This window comes from Crocodylus siamensis, chromosome 10, assembly GCF_052110815.1.
Source record: "Crocodylus siamensis isolate JL-2025a chromosome 10, ASM5211081v1, whole genome shotgun sequence".
Taxonomy (NCBI): domain Eukaryota; kingdom Metazoa; phylum Chordata; order Crocodylia; family Crocodylidae; genus Crocodylus; species Crocodylus siamensis.
The window spans coordinates 3,070,592-3,093,182 of record NC_143404.1 but is presented as its reverse complement, the minus strand read 5'-3'; the positions used below and the strand labels follow the sequence as shown (position 1 = coordinate 3,093,182).

The 22,591-nt window shown below is 48.7% G+C and overlaps 1 protein-coding gene across 1 annotated transcript in view; it reads left to right on the top strand.

The window, feature by feature from the left end:
- The first annotated feature begins 261 nt into the window (after positions 1 to 261).
- GALNT10 (polypeptide N-acetylgalactosaminyltransferase 10) overlaps positions 262 to 22,591 on the top strand; it is a 103,641-nt gene continuing 81,311 nt past the window's right edge. Inside the window, exon 1 of the mRNA XM_090064751.1 lies at positions 262 to 520. Coding sequence (XP_089920877.1) covers positions 386 to 520 — 135 coding nt within the window. The 5' untranslated portion in view covers positions 262 to 385. The remainder of the gene's footprint in view (positions 521 to 22,591) is intronic.

Here is a 22,591-nt window from a genome sequence, read left to right as displayed (position 1 = left end):
CACGACTACCTCCCCCTCCTCTGCAGCGAGTCCTTCGCACTACTGGTCCCCTTGCACCACTACACCATTGCACAAGCGTTCCTCTTGCACGACGGATCCCGCACAGCCCCGCCCGCGCGAGCCGCTGCTGCCTTCACATACCGGCCCCTCCCCTCGCAGCAGCCCGGCACGACTCACCCCCTGCCCTATTTGCACGGCTGCACGCCGCCCGTGCACACCTGAGGGGCGGGCCCGCGCCGCGGGGGAGGGGGCGGGGCTGGGGCAGGGGGCGGGGCGGCCCCGCCCCCCGGAGCGGAAGTGCCGCGTCTGGCCGTTGCCGCCGCGCTCGAAGTTCCATCCGGCCCCCGGCCGCCCCCGCGCCCCCGGCCCAGCCCGGCCCGGCCCGATGCGGCGGAAGCAGAAGCGGCTGCTGCAGGCGCTGGGGCTGGCGCTGGCCGCCCTCGTCTTCCTGCCCAACGTGGGGCTGTGGTCCCTCGCCCGCGACCCGCGCCCGCCCCACGGCGCCGCCAGCCCCGCGCAGGTGAGCCGGGGGGGCCACGGCCTTGGAAACCTGAGGGGAAAGTGACGGGGAGGCAGAGGGCCAGCCCCTACAGGGGTGGAGGAGGCTGTGTTCGTGCACGGCTTTCACGCGAGCTGCACCTACGGGGGGTTGATTAGGGATAGCTGCCCCTATAAGGGTTGCGGGGGGGAGAGGGGCAGCTCTTTCTATAGGAGAAGGAGGACGTGGCCCAATGGGGGGGTGGGGGGGTGCCCCTGTAGGGCAGGAGGTGGGGGCTGTGCCCCTGTGGAGCTGCCGCTATAGGTGAGAGGGGGCCTGGGGGGGTAAGGGATGGGGGATGTATGGGGAGGGGGCAGGATCTGCCTCTGTAGGGCCGGGGGAGGTGCTGGGGAGGCCCCGATGGGGATGGGGGTGGGGGTGGGTGCGTGCCTGGGGAGGGGGCTGCAAGCGGTGCCGGGGTTGCGGGCCTGCCAGGTGCAGCCCTTTTGCTGTATGGGGGTGATGGACGATTATCCCCCCCGCTCCGGCTGAGGCTGGCGAGGAGACGGACCGTGCCCTCTTTCCTTTTGCTTTGCTTAGGGGACCGAGGGCAGAAAAGCTGCCCCCCAACCGGCCTGCCGAGGGCCCCCCCCCACCCCCATCCCTCACTTCCCCTAGGCATGCGGGAGCTCGCCTGGTGGGCCCCGTGCCCCCTGCCTCCGGCCGTCCCTGGGGCTGGGGGAGCAGGGGAGGTCTCCGGGGCCTGTCTCTGAGAGGTGGCACCCGATGCCCCTCTCCAAGCTCCATCACCTCTGTGGGGAAGGCGGGGGTGGAGGCTGGTGCTGCTTTGCTCCGGGTGGCATTTTGGGGGTCCCCAAGCCTGAAGCTCCCTCCTGGCTTTCTCTCCTCTCCCATTCTGGCCGCGGCTCAACAGTGGGTCAGGGCTCCCGGATGTCTCTGCGTGCTGTCACCGGGAGTCCCCCCCGTGCAGAGCCGCTTCAACTCTGTCCTCCATCCTTCAACGTCGTCTCAGTCCTTGCGTCCCGGGAGACTTGCTTGCAGGGCCGTACGAGCGGGCAAGAGCAGTCCAAAAGGAAGCTGATTGCAGACCGGAGCATCCAGCCGGGAGGGGGCAAGGGCTGGTTGCAGTCGTGCCCCCGGGACTGTTCCCAGCTGCTAGTGAGGTGGGGCCGTCTGTGTCGGGGCCTGTAGCCAGTGCCCCGTGGCATGTGGATGTGTAGGGACTTTGCAAGCAGCCCTGAGGGGGTTTTTAGGATGATACCCAATTAATATTTCATCTCTGGAGTGCATAGCGCTGCTGCCTTATCACTTGTGTTTCTGTTGCGTGTCGTGACTCCGTTTTGCCAAGCACTGTGATAAACTCCAGCCCTTGCTTTACAGCTTCACATCATTTGTGGAGTGGTGTAATGTGAGATCCTGTCCCCCCTTGGAGAAGGGAAGATTTGCCTTGATCCTCAGGGAAGTCTTCATAGGTCCTTACTGGAACATAAGAGTTAACCAGAGTTCAGTCTTCAGAGGCTGAAAAGACTGTGTGAATTAAGGTGGCTTTTTATTTTGGCCTTTCAAAATCATCTCTGTAGCATGGTTCAGTGTTGGACTAGCAATAAGCCCTTTCAGTTCCTTCCTCTGTCCTGTGTCATCCGGTTTTTCTCATTGCAAGACTTCTGCGTTCCCTGGACTGAGCAGTGGAGTTGATGCTTTGCATTCTCCTCCTGCTAATTTTTTTACACTTATTTTTCTGACAAATGTCACTAAATTTAGCCTTGCCTTTAGCTTGGATGGCATGCTGTGGAGGACAGGAATGGTTTTAGCACTAGTGTTGACAAGCCCTGGGATATCTTGGTAACCGCTGAATAGTAGCGCCCACAGCAGGCTTGTCATTTTATCTAACAGAAAACCCATTTTCCCTGTCCCACGTTGCTCACGATCTTAATTTGTGGCTGGCTTCATTTATATTTAATTCCTGTAAATCGGTCTTTCTTTCTTCCTTTCTTTTTTTTTTAAGGCAGAAAAACAGAAGGGGAAATCCTGCACACGGAGGGAGGGCAAAGGCTACATAATCTGTCTTGCCGTATATGCCGTAATTGGAAATATGTTTGTGGTTTAAATAAAATCCCAGAGTGGTGAGGGTTTATAGGGAGGATGGAGTACGTGCTCTGTCCTGCAAGCATCTGCATTATATTCTTATAGCTCTGTTGACTCCAGGGGGGAAAATCAGAGTCAAGTTGAGGGAAGATGTCTGTTTTGGCAGAATCAGGCCTTAAGGAGTCGATTGCTCCAACTATAAGGAGGGGGGAAGAATTGTCCGTAAGGATAAAGCTGGTTCTCTAGGAAGAAATAACTTGAAGTGAAAGGGAATTAAAACAAAAGCAGTGTTTTATGATTGTCACAGATGTGTCCCCTAGCTGATTAGGAAGTTCTATAGGACCAGGGTTCCTTCGCACACTTGCCAGTTTTGGCCTCTTCTTATCAGGTTTGATAAGCGTTCATGGCCTTTTCTCTTGATTTATCATCTTCCAGCTTGTAAATCAGATAATCGTCCTGATATTATCTAGTGCTGTCTCTTCCTGGAGCCAGGGCAAGGAATTTAAGAGCATGACTTCTAATTATAATCTTGTAGAAGACGGTGGTCCTAAAAATCCGGTAGGCTAGATGGTGGGGAAAAAAAGGTTATTTGCCTGTTTCCGGGATTGATTTGTCTCTCTGTGGCGGCTGATCTGATCAAAAGGCTTTGTGGAATCTGAAACAATTTTTTGATACGATGTGGAAATTGAACTGTTCGATATAGTGGGGATTACGGAAACGTGGTGGGACGCAAGGCATGATTGGGGGGTGAATGTCGAGGGCTATAGGCTGTACAGGAGGGACAGGATAGGAAAGAGAGGTGGGGGCGTGGCACTCTGTATTAAGGAGGAATACACGTCCTCAACAATTAGCAAGGAGTCAGGGGAGGGGCACTCTGAAGTGCTTTGGGTTAGGGTACGAGGCAGTCGAGGGGAAAGGGACTTAACGGTGGGAGTCTACTACAGACCTCCCGACCAGGGTGAAGAGCTTGACCAGGAATTCTTGGGTCAGCTCACAGTGGCAGTGAGGGCTAAGGATGTGGTAGTCATGGGGGACCTGAACTTCCCGGACGTCTGCTGGGAAGACCAGTCAGCCAGGTCTGACCGCTCATGTCGGTTCTTGGCCAGAGTGCAGGACCTCCATCGAACCCAGGAGGTGCACAGCCCCACCAGGGGAGACGCCTTGTTGGACCTAGTGCTGGCCACGGGTGATGACCTGGTGAAGGGGCTGCGGGGTGCTCGACCACCTGGGCAACAGCGATCATCGCCTGCTGGGATTCACCATCCAGCGCAAGGTGGCAGAGGCCGGCAGCAAGGCAGCGGCCCTAGATTTTAGGAGGGCAGACTTCAACGAGCTAAGGAGGATAGTTGGAGAAGTGCTGAGGTCCCGGAGGGGAGGGGAGCCGGGTGTCCAAGGAGAGTGGTTCCTCCTTAAGGAGACGATCCTCCAAGCCCAAAGGAAGGTAAGCCCAGCGAGGATCAAAGGGAGCAGGAGAGCACACAAGCCTCCGTGGCTCACCAGAAGCATCCGGGAATGTCTCCTTGCTAAAAAGGAGACTTACACCCAATGAAAAGAAGGGGTCATCTCCAGGGAGGGCTATTCTGTAGTTGCTCGGGGATGTAGGGGGGTAGTTAGGAAGGCCAAGGCAGAGATGGAGCTGGGGCTAGCTTCCCAAATTAAGGACAATAAGAAGTCCTTTTTTAAATACATAGGGGCTAAAAAGAAGGTCCCGGGTAACGTGGGGCCCTTGCAGGATGCTTTGGGAAACTTGGTCGTCACACCAGACGGCAAAGCTAACATGTTTAACGATTTCTTTGCCTCCGTCTTCCTAAGTAGGGACCAGAACAGCCACCTCCCTGCTGGGCCCCCCTCGGGCCCCGGGGGAGGCACGCCTGGGCCAGGGGTTAGCGAGGATTTAGTTAGGGAGCTTCTGGAGGGGCTGGACATATTCAAGTCAGCCGGCCCGGACGATCTCCACCCTAGAGTACTAAAGGAACTGGCTGAGGTCATTGCAAGTCCCCTGGCACGGCTTTACGAGCACTCGTGGTGCTCTGGTGAGGTATCGGAGGACTGGAAGAAGGCCAACGTGGTCCCCATCTTCAAAAAAGGCAGGAAGGAGGACCCGGGAAACTATAGGCCGGTTAGTCTTACCTCGATCCTAGGCAAGCTGTTCGAGAAAATTATGCTGGCACACATCCAGGAGGGGCCAGCAGGGGACTGCATGTTTAGGGGCAACCAGCACGGGTTCATCAGTGGCAGGTCCTGTCAGACCAACCTGGTGGCCTTTCACGATCAGATCACCAGATCATTGGAAGCAGGGGTAGCAGTGGACGTAGTCTTCCTGGACTTCCGGAAGGCCTTCGACACTGTCTCTCACCCTGTTCTCATTAAGAAACTGGGGGCTGTGGCATAGACACCCACACAGTCAGATGTGTCGCCAACTGGCCGGAGGGCCGCACCCAGAGAGCGGTGGTGGACGGGTCATGTTCGACCTGGAGGGACGTGGGCAGTGGGGTCCCCCAGGGCTCGGTCCTCGGGCCCGCACTGTTCAACATCTTCAGCAGTGACTTGGATGAGGGGGTAAAAAGCACCCTGTTCAAATTTGCTGATGACACTAAGATGTGGGGGGATGTGGGCACACTGGAAGGAAGCAACAGGCTACAATCAGATCTAGACAGGTTACAGGGGTGGGTGGACGAGAACAGGATGGGTTTCAACACAGACAAGTGCAAGGTGCTGCACCTGGGGAGGAACAATCAGCACCATACCTACAGGCTGGGGAACTCCCCTCTTGTCAGCATGGAGGCAGAAAAGGATCTTGGAGTCATCATTGACTCCAAGATGAACATAGGCTGGCAATGTGGGGACGCGGTCAGCAAGGCCAACCGGAGCTTGTCATGCATCCTCAGATGCATCTCGAGCAGGTCCAGGGAGGTGATCCTCCCCCTCTATGTGGCACTGGTCAGGCCGCAGATGGAGGACTGCATCCAGTTCTGGGCGCCGCACTTCAGGAGGGATGTGGCAACATGGAGAGGGTCCAGAGGAGGCCACTCGCATGAGCAGGGGGCAGCAGGGCAGGCCCTACGAGGAGAGGCGACGGGGCCTGAACCTGTTCAGCCTCCACATGAGAAGGCCAAGGGGGATCTAGTGGCCTGTTACAAACTAGTCGGGGGGACTAGCAGGCATTGGGGGAGTCCCTGTTCCCCCGTGCACTGCCAGGAGTGACCAGGAATAATGGTCACAAGCTGGCAGAGGGCAGGTTTAGGTTAGACATCAGGAGGCGCGACTTCACGGTCAGGGTGGCTAGGATCTGAAACCAGCTTCCAAGAGAAGTGGTGCCGGCTCCTGCCCTGGGGGTGTTTAAGAGGAGGTTAGATGAACATCTTGCTGGGGTCGTTTGACCCCCAGTATTCTTTCCTGCCATGGCGGGGGGTCGGACTCGATGATCTGCTCAGGTCCCTTCCGACCCTAGAAACTAGAAACTATGAAGGTCCCTTCCGACCCTAGAAACTATGAAACTATGACAAAACTTCTCGTTCCCTTTTAAAAAAAATTTTTTTTGTAAATGCCACCTTCACTAAGTAGTTTTCCATCTTTCACAATAATGGCACAGAAGAAAAACCTTCTCGGCAGCAGTCGGATTAAAAATATAAAAAGCAATTCCTAGAACAAAGATGCAACGCCAGTGATTTTTTCTTTTTTAACTTTAAATCATAATGGGGATGCATCTGGGTTTCATCTTTGTGCTTCATGTTACCTCTAGAATGGCAACCAATCTGTATAGGGGATTTTACCTTATTTAATCTTTCTAGTGCCTGAGACAAATGCATCAGTAAATTAAGCAATCACAGGCCATGTAAATATGTTCTAGGAAAGATTATGTTAAATTGTTTCCACCTAAATGCCTAGACAGCTAATCGCTTCCACATTTGCATGCGCAGGTGAAACATAAGGCTGGCTGAAAAGAAGGTATTGATTTAATACTGCGGATTAGATCTGCTGGCGTCCTTTATTTTTGCTGTTGGGTTTGTGCTTTGGAGTTGTGAATGTGAAGGTTTTATATTATTTTCTGTGGAAGAACAAAGCCGTAAGAAGTCATGGGCTTTGCAGATGTCACTAGAGACATTGATGTTAAGAGTTGTTCTACGACTGCTTGCTCAGAAGCATCCTCGCGCTGTTACATTGGTATAATTGCTCGTTAGATATTATAAAGTCAGCGTATACCTCAGCACCTGTAACAGCGGCGTGCAGGTGTTCCAGCCCTTCTGCCGATAACCAAACGGCGCACAAGCTCCACTGCATTCCTGCTCTAGGATCCTAACTTTAGAAATAAACTCTCATGCAAATCTCAGGACACCTGCATAGCAAAATTTGTAAGTCTTTGCTGAAGGCAAAAAAGATGCAAATACAAATATTAGGTGAAACGCTGTAGTTGGCAGAAACAGGGATGCAGATGTGAGGGCAGGGGAGTCGATGTGTATGTGTGTATACTTGCTAAATGCAAAGTACAGTTGACTCACCCACTCTCTCGCTTGCATTTGCAGACTGCCTGTTACTGCGGCAGAGCCACACTTTTCTACGTTGGGGCTGTCGGGATACCCACCTGTGCTCTTGATAGTGCCCTGAAGACTGTCTTCAGCACTGTCTTATCCGCCACTGCTGCTGCACACTGGGTGTGCCCTGACTAGTGCAGATTATTGAAGTTCTTCCCTAGTGAGGACACCTTTGTTTCCAGACTCGTGGTCTGCTGGCTAGATATATAAGCCAGCAATTTGAGTTAGGGCTTCCTATCGTAAGCAGCAAAGAGGGGCTACTGCTGATGGTGCCCAGGCTTGATTAGGAATGCTTGTGACCTGGGGTGCAGTAATCCCTCCTTATTACCCGCTTGGCTTTGTGGCCTGCTCACGTACACTGGGTAAAAGCTGGCCAAGAACCCATTCTCGAAAGGTCCCAACTGGGGAACCTACTTGCACTTCTTTGAGATACCAGATCTGTCGCATATGGAGGGAACTTGTTTTTTTTTTAAATGCCGACTCTTTTCCTTTCTGGTTTTATATACTTTAGTGGGGGGGGGGGGGGAGGGGTTCAGGGCATGAAAACTCGCTTTGTAAAATTCGTATTCAGAATGGCCAAATAGGATGATGATTGCAAATTGGCTACCCTGCAGTCTCTGTTGCTTCTATTACCTGCTTGTGCGTACACTTTAGAGAGCAGCCCTGTAGCTGGCTGTGGCTATAACATGTAGTCTGTGAATTCAGCGGCATGTGATAAAACTACATAAATCACACAGGTGATTATTCAGAGTGGTGCCCTCTGCTGTTAGCTTGAAAGAGTAAAGCAAGATGCATCCACTTTCAGCTAGTTGTCAGGACTTGTATAAACGAGTTACTTTCAATGATGACGTTTTAATTAAGGAGCTTTTCCCGATGAGTTTGAGACTGCAAGCTGTAGGCTGTGGTAGAAGAGATATTTTAAGTTGTATAGTGGCAACGATGTCCTTCTGGCCATGAACTGAATGGGACATGTTACTGCGCCATCTCCCTGTGTCCATAGCCAAACCATGATGCTGCTGTTCGTATCAGAGGTAGAAATGAACCAGGCTCTGCTCTTCTCCCCTCTGGGCTCCTGCAAAACTGTCAAGAAATGTCACTGCCGCTGGGGAAAGCTAATCATGAAGAAGAGGACCTGAAAAACCAGAAGCTGGAGCACAGGCTAAGCACAGAGAGTCGCTTTCTGACTAGCGATGGATGATCTTGGAGGAGTCGGCAGACTGTGACTATGATCTTGAACTTGTTAAAGCAGTGGTGCTCAAGCTCCAGCCGCAGAGCCATGGCGTCTGGCCTGCAGGGCTTCCCCTGGATCTAGTAACTTGGCGATGGGAGAGCCGTAGCAACTTTAATTTCCACTCCCCTGTGCCAAATATCTGGACCCATGGGGAGCCTTGCAGGCGGGATAACATTGCCCTGTGTGCTAGATCGCACTGGGTCACCCTAGCTCATGAGCTTGCTCCCGGTGCATGGAGATGGGTCAGTACATGGGTGCATTTGGTGCACAGGGCTGGGCCAGCATACGGGTTTGCACCCGCAGACTGACCTTGCATAGTTTCCAGCCCATGGGCTGACCCCGCACCACTCACCCACCCCACAGGGCCCAAAAGTTGGGTACCAGTGTACTAGAGTCTTGTTGGTTCCCTAAGGAAGAGCTGTCCAGTAGAGGCTGGGCAGCACCTTGGTGTTTCTTCCACTGCCATTGGGCTGATTTTAGACCTTGCTGAAATTCCCTCTTGGCTTCTTTACAGCATCTGCTGCACTGAATGTATATTTAGTTTTCATCTCTAAGGTGCAAATATACCCCACCTTCTACCGGACTTCAGATTAACACGGCCAACTACGTCTTCTGTCCCTCTGGCTAGCAGGTGCCTTCTTAACTCAGGGTTTGAAAACCTTACCTTAAAGTACCAGGTGCTTTTTTTTCCTTTTTTACAGCATGCTTTCTGAACAAGCACTAAATCTGAGCAAACCTGTTATAAGGACAACTCGCTTTTGGCATGGGCTGATCCAGCAGAGATCTGGTACTCATGGGGCTGTGGAAGCGGAGGGCAGAACGAGGAAGGTCGTTCTGGGCCCAGGCTTGTTAAATTGGATGGAGCATGTTTGCTGACTGAAAGGAGCTTTTCCTTGTTGCTGCAGGATTAACTCTGGGTGGGCAAACGCGGGGCTATTGGTGAGGCTGCAGAGGAGTTGTCCGCATCCAGAGGAGCTAAACCATCTCCCGTTGCTAGGCCAGAAATAGAGTTTCTGACAGATTTGGGGTGGGGTGGGGTGAGGAGTTGAACCTGGCTGCTTTCCAGGTCCTTCTTACCAGAGCTGGTAATGCTGCTTTTGGCAGGAACAGTCCTGCTAAGGTAAGAGATAAGAGAACAAATGGGCTGTCTCCTGGGGCTCACACAGCATAAAGGAGACCATCCTTCCCTCCACCACAGACCTGGTGCTTCTGCAGCTTGCCGTATGCCTGGTTTGAGCCCCACTAAACCCACCCCGCGTGCTGCTTCCCAGGATTGCAAGGGCTACCGCTCTTCATTTTACCAAAGGCAGATCTTTTTTTAAGGTTGTGACATTGTTCTGGCGTGAAACATCTGGACTGCTTTCTGCATCCTGTTAGTGAAACCTGTGTGGTCCAGGAGTCGGTTTAAGAGCTGTTTGCTTTTCCAGTTTTCCGATGAATATGGATCAGATGTTGACAGTCAATGAGATTTATATGCAGCTGGAGTTATAAATCCTCTTCTTAGATAGTTTATCAACCCATTTAGGTGAATGAATGGCCCCTAATTGGATGCTCCTTACCATCCATGACAACGCTTAGTTTATGGTATCTACTATACTCACGTAAAGAACTTGATGCCAAATCTTTCCTGCAGGATTTGCAGCTACAATTTATTACCTTCCCCTCCTTGATAGTTATACTTAGTTATGTGTGTCACAATGGAAATATTCTGACGCAGCACTGGATGTTATCAGGGCTCTTGTACAAATAAACTTCAGGACTTCACCTTTGTCTCGAGGTGAGTCACGTAGAAGCTGTGCAACCTAAAAGCCAAAGTGGTTGCATTTACCCTGTGAGTGGCAGTCCTTTGCACAAGCATTCTTTATTCTTCTTGGTTTTCCATAACCTTTCTCTGTAGCTTGCAAAGGCAGCACAGACAGGTAGCCTTTGAGTCCTTTCAGGAAACTTGGATTTTAGCAAGAGATGTTGCATAGTAACAGTGTGCCCAATATGTCAGTAGAAGCAGAATTATATATTGCATAAGTTTCAGTCAGTTTGAAGTATTTCAGATGGAAAGGCCAGGATATAAACAACTCGGCTATGCACAAAACCCTGATGAAAACAGCCCTGCTCTGTGAGTTAGTTCAGTGTTTTCCACCACTTTCCTAAATGCTAATGCACAGCTTATTAGCGTGCATCTAAACCAGACAATCCTATTCTTGCTTTTCATTCGCAATTTGGCCCACGTACTAACATACTTTATTTGCAGAAGGATGGCAGTATTTAAATGTTTATATGGCTGTGTGATAAGTTCTGGACGATGGGAAGTAAGACCTTGGCTGGTTTTAGTGATTACATGGAAAGGGCTGGGCTTGGTTTTCTGAGTAAACTGGCACAGTTTCAATGCACTAGCTTGAGTCACTTCATTGCTCTTTGTGTCCTCTTTGGTCGTCTTAGTTCTGATTCTCTACTTCTTTCCTTCCTACGGTGCTGGTTTTGCAAATCTGCTCATCCCATTTGTGTAGTCTGGTGGGGGGAAGTAATATTGGGTGTAATAATGTCTGTGAAATTGCTTAATTTGTGTGACAAAGGTGGCTAATGCACTTCTGCACCAGATCTGCCTGAATATGCATAAGGAGCAGGTTATCTGACTCCAGCAACTGCATTTGTTTGCCCATTGTCTTCCAGTTCTGTGAGCACGGCAGATCCTTTGCATTCACCTTGCTACATAGATCAGCTCCCAGGTTCAACCACTTTAAAATCATCCAATACAACTGAGCTGCATGGAGGCTCTCTGCAGGTATAATTTGGCCCATATGCCACGTTGCAGGAAATAAGGTGCAAGAAGCTCTGGTTTGACTTGTAGATCCCAGGTTGTGTTAGTGGGGATTGGGGTAGGAATTATTACCTGTGAACAGAGCAGGTGGATAAAGAGTCGTTGCAAGATGATAAATATAGCACCACACTAACACCTTGGGCACTTTAGAGAGTGTAATATTTAATGCAATGCAGAATTATCCTAGTTGAAGATAATAGAGGTTTTTCTCCGCAGCTGCAAATCTTTTTGCTCTTTGCTCGGGTGGTCTTTCATCTCGTCTCTTGGGCATGAATTTCCTCTAGGCCTTTTCATTAAATAAATGAAAGCCTTAAGAGGCAACCTGCAGTGTTACCTTCAAATCTGGTAAGCCTGCCTGGACTGCCAAAAGTCCAACGAGTAGGAAGTGTCGCTTGCTTGCTGTATTCAATGCATAGCTCCTTCTTTGTGTTGGAGTACTTCTCCATGTGCGTAACAGACACTCTTAGTGGGATCTCTTGCATTTCTTATATTACCTTGGCTAGATCACGGATAAGTGATAAGAAAAGGCATGTTTATCTACCCAGGTTTGTGAAGTGTAGGGTGTACTGGGTATCACATTATGGGTGCATTGTTGGACTACACTTCCTTTGTTGCATTAAAAAGGGTTGACAAATGAGTGCCGAAAGCAGGAGATAAGTAAATTGATGTATAATACAATGGGCCACTGGAGAACCAGAGATTTTTTTTTCCCCCCCCCTCCCTTTTCAGATGGGCTTGGGTAGAACAGTAACTTGACCAGAACCACTTGCACAGTTTGTGCTAGTGATGCAGGTTGCTAAAATCTTAACATGGTGTGTAACCTCCCAGTGCAGAGAGCATGCCCCTTATTACAAGTGTACCGGTGTAAGATCTCTGCCAAAGCTATTAGCTCCTCTGCCCTCCCTTTTAGGAACAAAGGTGTGCAGAATTCAGCTTTTAAATCACGTGCTCTTTTGCAAAGGAGCAAAAGCTGTGAAGCCCGTGACATTTCTCCTCTTTGCTCCTCTCTCCCATGTATTCCTCTCGCTCCAGTCTTCATTTCAGCATTAAAAGGAAGTATCTGGAGCATACACGCAGGCCAACTTTCAGTCTGGCATTACTGAAGATTTCTAACCACAACTGCAGCAGTGTGTATACAGCCTCTCCATGCCACTGCTCCCCAGAGAATAGATAAATTTTGGTGTCAAAGGTGCTGCTGAATTATTGTTATCCTCCATCTCGGTAACAGAAGTGCAACTTTTTTCCCTTACCCAGGTAATCACTGAAAAGGTAGGGTTAGGTAACTATTAGCTGTACATCCCCTCTAGGTGAGCATGGAGACAAATGATGAGACAGTTGATACCACTTACCTTTTTATTTGTGCTGGCCTGCAGTTTTCAGGTGTCTGGTGTCTGCTTACTCGAACCCAGAGCTGTGGTTCGTATTATCACACAGATCTGTGCTTCCCTCCAGGTATTCTCAAATAACTGCAGGCAGTGGCCTTGACCTTGTCAGCCCAAAGTTGTAGCAGTTTAACAAAAGATGGAATTTGAAACTGCCGTAGATAAGGAGGTGGGGCGCTCGGTTCATGTCAGAGTAAGTTTAGTGTTTGGTTTAGTTACTCTCTGGGAACAGGTTTAACCTTATGCCAGATTAATTTAAGCCTAAATCAGAACCTGCACACGGGTTCACGCTCATTTAAATGGATTATTCCAGCTGGTTTAAGTGAGATTGGTGTGGCTTTCCCATGCAGACAAGCCCACTGCTGTCTCGGTTCAGTGCAAAAGAGCAAGCGAAGAGTGGAGTGAGGAGGGTTGTGGGGCTGGACTCCTGAGCAAAAATGCATCCAAGATCGTGGCGTTCTCCCTTAATTTTTAGGAAGCCTGATACCTCCTCTTCCAGTCTAATACAGTGCTTACCTGGCTTTTGCCCGTGCTTCTGGGATGGAAAAGAAAGTTTGAAAGCTGGGAATAATAATGTCCTTCCTTGTCAAGCAGAGTGCATCCTTGATACCTGCTTAACTTGGTTCCATTTCCATGAGTGTTTCTGTTTAATGCAAGACCCAGGTGCATGGACTTCAGATCCTGAATTCCTATACATTTCATAGCAGAAACTCTAGTGACTCATCCATAATTTCACTCAAGGGCATGCCCTGAACTGCTGCTTGAGCCACGTTGTTTTTGGCCTGTCTTCCAGTCCAGTGAGCCTGCCAGAGCAACACTTCAATAAAGTGTCTTATACTAATTTTTTGCAGAACAAGGTTTATGTTTCTTTTTTAAAAGAATTATATATATATAAATAAATAAATAAAAGTATGGAAAATTCAGCTGTTCTCTAAATTGTTCATGTCAGAATGGAGTGAATTCCCATGTGAAATGTAAAGATGCAATCCTTGTATCTAGTGCAAATCTCACCACGGAAACTGGCATCCATTAAAATGGGTGTGCAATGGGATCTGATCCCAGCAGTCATACGTCCTGCCATGCCACACATGCTCTGGTTGGCTTTAATCCTTATTTCCCTTTGGAAGTGTCTCCCGTCATTTAACAGCCTGCACTTTCCTGGGTTGCAGGAAATAAAAACAACACATTTTGGCTTTTTGGTGGGGGGCACAGGGAAGGCATCCAAATATCAAGTTCTTAAAGCAAGACCTGGTCCTCTGCTATCAAGATCTTCAGGCAGAATTATTACCTGTAACATGGCAGAAGGTCTTTGACTTTATATTGTCTTTGACTTGCTCTGTCTGACTTGAGCTGATCTGTCCACATTGGCCAAGTCCCAGGAAAGGCCAGTCTCTTCTCAAGGAAATGCCTTTCTGTACATAGCCGGTTATCTTCTCTCTCCTCCCCTCCAAAAGTCTTCCAACAAGAAACAGCTACATCCCGACCCTCAACAAGCATAGGCAAAAAGCCAGGACATTTCTTTGCCTTTTCTTCCACACAGAAGCATTAGTCTTAATGCCCCACTGAGTGCGTTTTGGGCCTGGTCTCCCAATCGCCATCTGCGAGAATAAATTTGAAGCAATGCTTTCTTTTGCAAGCTGTCCGCCAGGCATCAAGCGCACGCGATTCAGGATCCCAGGACAGAATTGATACCTGCGCATAACTATTCATTGTAGACTAAGGGAATATTATGGTGCTGTGGAGGGCTGTTTTCCCACAGCCGCTGTTGATTCACGACCGTTCCTTCGAAGGAGGCTAGAGGGACAGGTCGGCCTGCGAGGAGGAAGTTATGTTCCAGCTTGCAGCCTTTCGAATTCTTCCTTGAATCATCGAAGCCCATTAATGCTTCAGGATTTTAGGGCACACTGAGGAATAGACAGAGTTTCATAAAGCAGTTTTCAGCATGAGCAATTTAAGCTATAGAAAAACGCCCTATAAAGCTGGGGAAACGTGATGTGGTGATTATTATTACTATTTTTTTTTTTTTAAGTGCAAATACATGGTGCACAATCTTTCTTCTCTCCCCACCCCATCCCACCCCAGCTAACACTACTGGGTAGATAAACCCGGTGCTTTACAGAATCTGAATTAATTATACTGGTCTGTGCTCCTTGCAGAGGGAGCTGTTAAATTATGGCTTGAGCGTATCTCTGTTGGAGCGATGCGTGTAAAGGAGACTGTTCTGTGCTCAGCTGAGCATATACTTACGCTTTTGTAGTTCAAAACATTAATTTTCGCTAAGCACTGGCTGTGATTTTCTTCCTTGTAGGTGTAGTCAGAACCTACCCAATGATAGTATTTCCCAGTAATTATAACTTTGTTATACAATATCTGGGACCAAGTGCATACAATGAGACCTGGAGGGGGGTTTTTTGCTCAGGTGCTGCAGGTGTAACTTGTTCTGTTGTCAGAGCTTTGCCTGTCCTCTGCCTCTAAAACAGGAGTATTAAAATGTAGAAAAATACAGCCTCAACCACCCTTTAAATTCTCTTTTTAAGCTCTCGGGGGTGTAGGTTGTAGCTGCATTGGTCTAAGGACATAGGCAGACATGGTTCTCTGGGTCAATCTGATATCTTTTAAACCGCCTTCTTGCTCCTGGCTCCCAATTCCTGTTCTTCAGTGCAGGTATCCCCTGTTTTTGCAAGGTAGGGGTTGGTTTTCATCTGCCTTGCTGTGTATTCCAGCAGATCCAGAGACTCCTGCTGCATCTTTCCTTCACCCTCCCTGCTTGCTGCCTCAGTCAGCTCTTGCAATGATCGGTTTGTGTTTTAATTGCTGTGCTTTTTATTCTCTTCCCCCCCCCCCCCCCCAGAAGTCTCTTCTAACTGAGACTGCCTCTGGCTCGAGCCTCCCCATGAGGTTTGGCAGCAGGCTGGTAGCGAAGAAGGTCTTCGGACCACGGGGTGAAGATTTCCTTGGTGGTGCTCACTGGGAGTGCTATGTTTCGTGACACAACCAAAGGGCGAACCGCACTTCTTCCTCTCCCGCCGCGGGATTTGGAAGAACGGTTCCTGTACTCTCCAGCATTTCTAGCAGGTTTCTCGTGGCGTGCGTGCAGTCCTTCAAGGAGGTGCTATCCGATGCAAGGTTGAGGGAGTAGCGTGTGCAGACGACTGCCACGCTGTTCCTACTCTTTGGTCCTTGTCTTACTCCCTGTCATGACGACTCTCGTTGGAGCTGCAAAGCGAGTGTTCCCATTCGGGTATCAGCTTAAAATTCAGTTTTACCCAAGCCTCGGTTTCACAGACTCGTAGAGAAGTAGGACCTTTTGAGATGGGGTCGTTCCTGTCCAAACCAGTCCATTAGCAGACCCTTTAGAGTTCCTTATTTTATATTTGACCGTCCCCATCTATTAGCCGATGAAGAACCAATTCCTTTTCCCTTTTGGGTACTCCCAAGCAGGCTGAACCATGTACTTCATCACCTAAGCTAATCCTCAGGGTCCTTGGTCAGGCATTGTACAGCTCTTCAACAACCATTTCAGTGTCCAAGCTCAGGAGACAACTACCCCCCCCAGATCCCAAACCTGTTGGTTGTGGAGTTGGCCGAGGGATGCATTTGCTCCTCTAAACTTCCTGGCAAAGACCTGAGAGAGCCTCATGCCCTTCCTCGGATGACTCCCTCTCTTCAGGTTCTTGTCCTCTGTTTCCAAATGGGGATATGCAGTATTTAGTAAAGTAAACTTGAGTTAATCTAACTGCACTCTCTTTGATCTTCATTGCCCCAGGATCCCCTGGAAGGGAAGGAAAAGAAGACATGCAGCATCTTCAGCTGCAGCATCCCTGCAAATACAGACTTGCAATAGCTGAATCCAAAGAGAAAAAGCATCACAAAAATTGAACAAGGAACCAAGATAAAATTAGAAGCCTCGCCAAGACCCTCCTCCCTCTTCATCCTCACTGAGGGTGTTATCAGTGCAGGGTAATTCATGAAAAGCTTGATGGCCACCAGTGAATGGACTTCCTGGGTTTTGGGGATGGGAGAAGTGCTTGTGGCTTTCATTGTGATGGTCTAGAATAGGGAGGAAGATGTCTGAGAGGCAACTGCATCTGGTGCACAGAGGGGAAATAGCAGCAGCACTGTAAATACATGTTACTGGGAACTGTCAATAGCCTTGCATGAAAACTCAAAAGTTAGCTTAACCTGAGAATATTAAACACAATATACAAATGTAAACCTGCTCTCCAGAAACAAAAAAGAGCAAAACAAACACAACAAATAGGAAACTTGATTTCAAGATGATTTCTTGAGGGTATGAATTATCCAGCCTAATGCAGTGAGGACTATTTTTATAGTAGTTGAAACTAAAACTGACAGACCGTGTTTGCCAATGCTTACATTACTCGGTGACACCGCTTCTTTTTAAAGCTTGCCAGAGGAAATGCTCCATGCTGGAACATATGTTGGTGATTAGTGAGACCAGCACTGCAGGATAAAATGGGAGAAATATAGCTGTGCAGTGAAAAGCTGAATGGACAAAATATAAAATAAGGCATGCAGTGCCTTTTCCATTTGCTTTTAAAATAGGCCAGGAGTAATGTGTATTAAAGGCTCTCTCTGAATGTTGCAAGTCAGTTTAGGTTTAACTTGATGGGGCATCTCCCAATTTTTAACTTTTTTTCTGCATCATGTATAAATTTCCCTTAATTACCCTCTACCATAAAGCCGGGTTTTCTACGGAGCTTCATTCCTTGCCTTCTGCATCCATTTATTGCTTGTACACTTCAGCTGTTTTGACTGGACTGAATTGGAAGTCCTCAAATATGAGGGGTAGGCTCAGAAAAGGAGTTGTGTTTAGGCACCTACCTTCCACCTCAATCCAGCAGTGTAGTCCTTAACAGCCCTGCTGTAGCCACATAGGCAATTAAAGTATCTAACTAAGCACCTCTGGCTTGGGTAGTGAAGTTTCTGAAGCACTGGACGTCCTGCTGTGCCCAAAGCAGGGCTGCCTGGCTGGTACCTCTTGCCAGTCAGTCTTTGCCATCCCTAAGCCTTTATTGGAGGGGTATGAGTCCTAATGCATACCAGCGAGGTTGCGTTCAACTCCATGCTGAATGCAGTGGCCAAGGCCAGTTTCCTTAAAATATGCAAGAGGTGGGAGGATGCTCCACTTCCCCCAGGGTTCAGATTGACACACATGCCTCTGGGTTTAGGGAAGAAGAGCACATCTTCCACCTCCCAGGGGCCTGCCCTGAGCTCCTGGCTGTTGGCACATCTGGTGTGGAAGATGCCCCTCTCCTTCTGCTGAAGCTGGGCCCTGTGAAAAAAGGAAGTCCAGATGTCTTCTGCCGCCTTTCCAGCACCAGATTAGCCCAGCAATTGGGACAGCGGGTTGGGAGATGGAGGACCCCAATTTCCACCCCTGCTCCACGATCACTTACAAGAACTATTAGCTAAAATTCAGGAAGCAGTTAAGGTTCGCGGTTAATACTGCTTGGGGCAATAACATGGGCATTTCTCCTATTGAGGGCCTTAGCAAGAAGGTAATTGATGTCCCGCTCAATCCAAGCTATGAGTTTAGTACTTGTGTCTCTTGTCTTGAAATAGGGGCTGCTGTGATTCTGGTCTAATCTGTAACATTTTCTAGAATTTTACACATACAAAAGCTTTAACAGATTGAGTGAGAGACCTACATAGAAATGTTTAGATGGATTGATCTTGATCTCTACAGATCTATATATAGGTATAGATAGATATATAATCTGTATGTGTGCTGGCCAATAATAGTCTTGTTAGAGCATTGCAGTAATTAGGACAAAACTTGCTGGGGACAGAACTGCCTCACAGGAATGTATTTGCATTACTGTACCACAGACGAGACTTGATCAGAGCTGTAAGGAAAAATGTTTAAGTCGGTGGAAAACATTTCTAACAAAGTGTAACTTGACTGGAAATCCATTTATCCTCCTCTCCTGTAGTGTTTCCTTAGAAATAACCTTATGCATCCGGTTGTTTGCAGATCCCTGTATCAAAAATGTGATTTTTTTTTTTTTTCTGGGAATATACTAAGGTGGCTTTATAATGTTGCCCGTTCTCTGCTGTTTCCTTTGAAAGGGACCGTGGATTTTTCTCCAGGATTGAACCCAGAGCTTTGAAGATCTTAGGGATTCTCGGTGTCTGATGTGTAGAGAGTGCCTGTGGATGCATTGCTATTCCTTCAGGCCTAAATCTTCTCATGGCCTGGAAATGAGATTCCTGGGTCTGATTCCCTCCTCCTCACAGCTTGTTAGAGCTGTAAAAGAAGCTGGCTTCTAAATCTGTAGCCCCTTGATAGCAGTAAGAAGGCTATCCGCTTACTTCATTTGTGAAGCTCGCCTTTGCAATGACAGCCCGGCTTCTGCAGAGTGTTATTGCACTCCTTGACATTGGGGTCATTGCGAACCTGTTTGCACGGGGTTGGGTCTGATTGTACTTGCAGGGCACCTGTTTAACAGAGCTGTAAGTATAAGTGGCTTCTCCAAAGACTGCTGGTTCTGGGCAGCAAAGTGAAAGGAATGGCTTTGATCTGGAGAGTAGCAGTAAAGCACCCCGGCCATCCCTTCCTCTTTCAGCAGTAATTAAATACAACGAAGGCATTTGTGTGTGCCTTGTTAGTTAACCAACTGCTGGGGTGCATTCTTAGTGCAAGTAGGTGTAGAGGTGTTAGCAATTTCATCGGCCTTGGTTGGCTGTATAGTTGCACTAAGAGTTGCCCCAAGATGGAGAGTCGTGAGACTGCAAGACTTTTAGGGTAGCTGCACATGAACAGAGAGCTGTCTTGAGAGAGGACACGGTTTTACCCCAGGGAGGAATTAGTCTGGAATGGAAAAGGGGTATTTTTTTTTTTTTTCTGGGTTAGGGAAGTCACCTGAATTCAAGGCCCTTATCAAGTGGTCAGAGATTTCCCTTCTCTAAGGGCAGCTAGATTTTTTCTCGGGATGACTTGCTTATGTCCGTGGCATGAAGAAAATCCTTGCTTCACTCCTCCACCCTGTTTTATGGATAAACGTAACTTCATCGTATGCTCGCAGCAGGAGGAGGCCCGGGGACGAGTCCTGCGCACACGTTCGGCGCTGCTGAATTCACGCGTTCAGGACTCCTTTCAGCTGTCTTCGCAGGCCTAGCATGTTTTATTTGTCACGTGTGTCGTCGGATCGGTGCTCTGCTGCGTGCAGACAACAGCAGAGGTTCGGAGTGGCATGAGGAGGACCTAGTAGTTATCCCTAGGTCTTGCTTCCCAAAATGAGGCAAAGCGTCTCATGCTTGAGAAACTTTTTATAGCAGCCTCCTCTGTAAGGGAGGATGGTGGCTAATGTAGAAGATCCCGTGAAATGGCTTGGCATTTGGGTGTCGTTAAATCTAATGAACTGTAATCCAGTATTTTGAGAGAGCAAGTTCGTGCATGCAAGGAGCACTGACTCCTAGCAGTCCCACGTACTGTGTGACCAGTGCTAAACTTCTTACACAACAACGAGTCCCAGTCCCAAAGGTCTTGCGGCATAAACTAGCAAGCTGCCGCAGGGTGGGGAGGAAGGACCAGGGTTAAGACAAGATCCTGTGGCTCCTCAAAGCTGCCCGTGCATGTCCCCACATTGAAGTGTCTTTGTTTAGTTGAAAGCTAAGCGGGCTTTAGTTTATACCATGAAAAGTTTCTCCTAGCTCGTCTGCAAAACAGCTTAGACGCAACTTGCAGCCAGCCCGCAAGAGATTACTCTGATCTGCAGCCAGACTGGTGGAAGCACTTAAACAGTGTGCTTTTAGCAAAATAATTCCAGAACGTCTTTCGAGAAAGATTGATCGAGGCTGAAACAGCAGCCACAAATGCCGGTTTGTATTCCTCGAACACTGAACTCTTGAGGAAGTGGCTTAGCTTGCAGCAAGAGTTAAAGTCAAATGACAGAAGCTTAGCTAAATCCTCTACGTCGAGCCATGCCACTGCCGGGATTGGAGTACTGGAGCACGGCAAGCTCTTGGGTCTTTGCCATCAGCTCTTGTCTTGGCAGCATCGCTTTTCCCAGAGAGGTGATGGGGAGGGGAAGGTGGATCTGCCTGGAGCACAGTAAGAAGGCTGGGTAGGGCAAGGTTGAATCTGTTTGGCTTGCACAGGTTGGTATTATTCCCTAGTCTACCAGCATCAAGCTGTCCTGGTTCATGTGTGTATGCAAAGGCATCCCAATATCAATAAATTAGCATTTGTTTTGGATCCTTGCATGCGTAAACAGTTCAACCCTCCTCTCCTTGCTACAGAGACCTTCTGTGCCCATTCTCTAAAGGACACGACAAAATAGCACTTCACCAGAAGGCTTGTCTACTGCAAATAAACCATCTCTGCGTCTCTGATAACTCTGTGCAGTTCCCAGTTCAAGGGAGGCATCCCCTGTTTCTAAATTGTTGAAGGAAAGTTCATTTGTATCTGGGAAGAGCCACTTAGGCTATGCAGCCTCAACTAAGGGACGATTTGCTCTTGACTCATGTGGCAAGCAAGTGCTTTGAGTTATTGGTCATAGAGAAGTAGGGCTGGAACGGACCTCCGAAAGCCGTCTAGTCCAACGCCCTGCCTGAAGCAGGATTATCCCTATCCCCATCATCCCATACAACCATAACCTAAATTCTACATAAGACTACCCTGACACAACATTAGACCCAACACCCAAACCTGCCACGGGTACAGCAGGGAAACCACAGCAATCTATCCTGCTTCTATGAAATATTGTCAGTAGATGCTTAAGAGGTCCCGGGGTAGACGGCCACATCCTCTGCTACAGAGTAAGGCAAAAAAAACCCCATAGTCCATATCAATATGACCATGGGGTAGAAATCCTTCCTGACCCTAAATATGCCCGTCTGACCCTGAGCAGAGGGGAACGATCCTTTAACCAGGAACCTCCAGCTTTGCTCCTAGCAGGAGAATCAGCACACCCCAGTTGAAGTTAGGTGGCTGGACTCATTGATCTGCTGAGGTCCCTTCCAGCCCTAATGTCTATGAAGACCCCAGCCTTAGCTTTAGCCAACATGCAGTGTCTCTTGGGGAGGCTAAAAAACACCCTGATACCTGCAGCAGAAAAAGAAGGGTGTGGCGGGATCGATCGGCAAAGACCAGAAGCATGGGAAAAATGCCCATGGTAAAAAGTAGGTATAGCGTTGTCTAGATCTTCCCCAACCAGTAGCTGTCCAACCTCTTCTTGAACACCTCCAAGTTACGGGGAGCCTACAACTTCCTGAGGCGGTCTTTTTTTGGAGGCTATACACCATTGTAGTGGTGCTTGATGTTCCTTGCCGTGATTCACTTGCTTTCTTTTCAAGGGACTTGTGGATTAATACATTCTCATCATACAGGCCAGCAGCAATTAAGTCTTGCAAGTCCAGCCTTGCGCAGCCATAGTGTAGGTAATGCCTTCTTCATGGGGTATATCTGCAAAGGATGTGAATGCTGAACATGGTACGTGCTACCCTTCCGATTGTTTTTAACACTGAAATCTGTGAATTGCTGTTGCATGTGTAGCAGTGCTAATATTGCATGGCACCCTTGAAAGGATCTCAAGGCATCCTGGGGCGCTGTGGCACCCTGCTTGAACAGCACTACTTTGCGTGCAAATATTGAGTACAATCCTGGCTCTGGAGGAAATCAAACATTCTCCCGTGTTGCAGTCTTTGCAACAGAAAAAACTATTCTATCACTTTTTGTACAGTCAAAACAATGAGTAAAACCGAAGAGGTAGCATTTTCTAAGGGGAGCCTTGAGTCTAGTGAGGTGGAGACTTCCTTGGCAGCCTTCCTGCATTCCCCGGGACTCCACGTGATTCTGCAGATATTTTCCAGGGCTGTTTAATTAAAAGATTTCTTCAACTTTGTATTTTAAGCTATTAGGAACGTCCTGAGCATTCCTGGAAGACCTTGGAAGCCCAGTGGCAAATTCCTTTCCAGCTAGATCTGTAACCCACAAAATAGTTGGCTAGAGCCATCAAGTGGGAGTGAAATTTATAGCGTTCTCCTCTTGCAGCAGTTTGGCATTTTGTGGACTGATGCTGC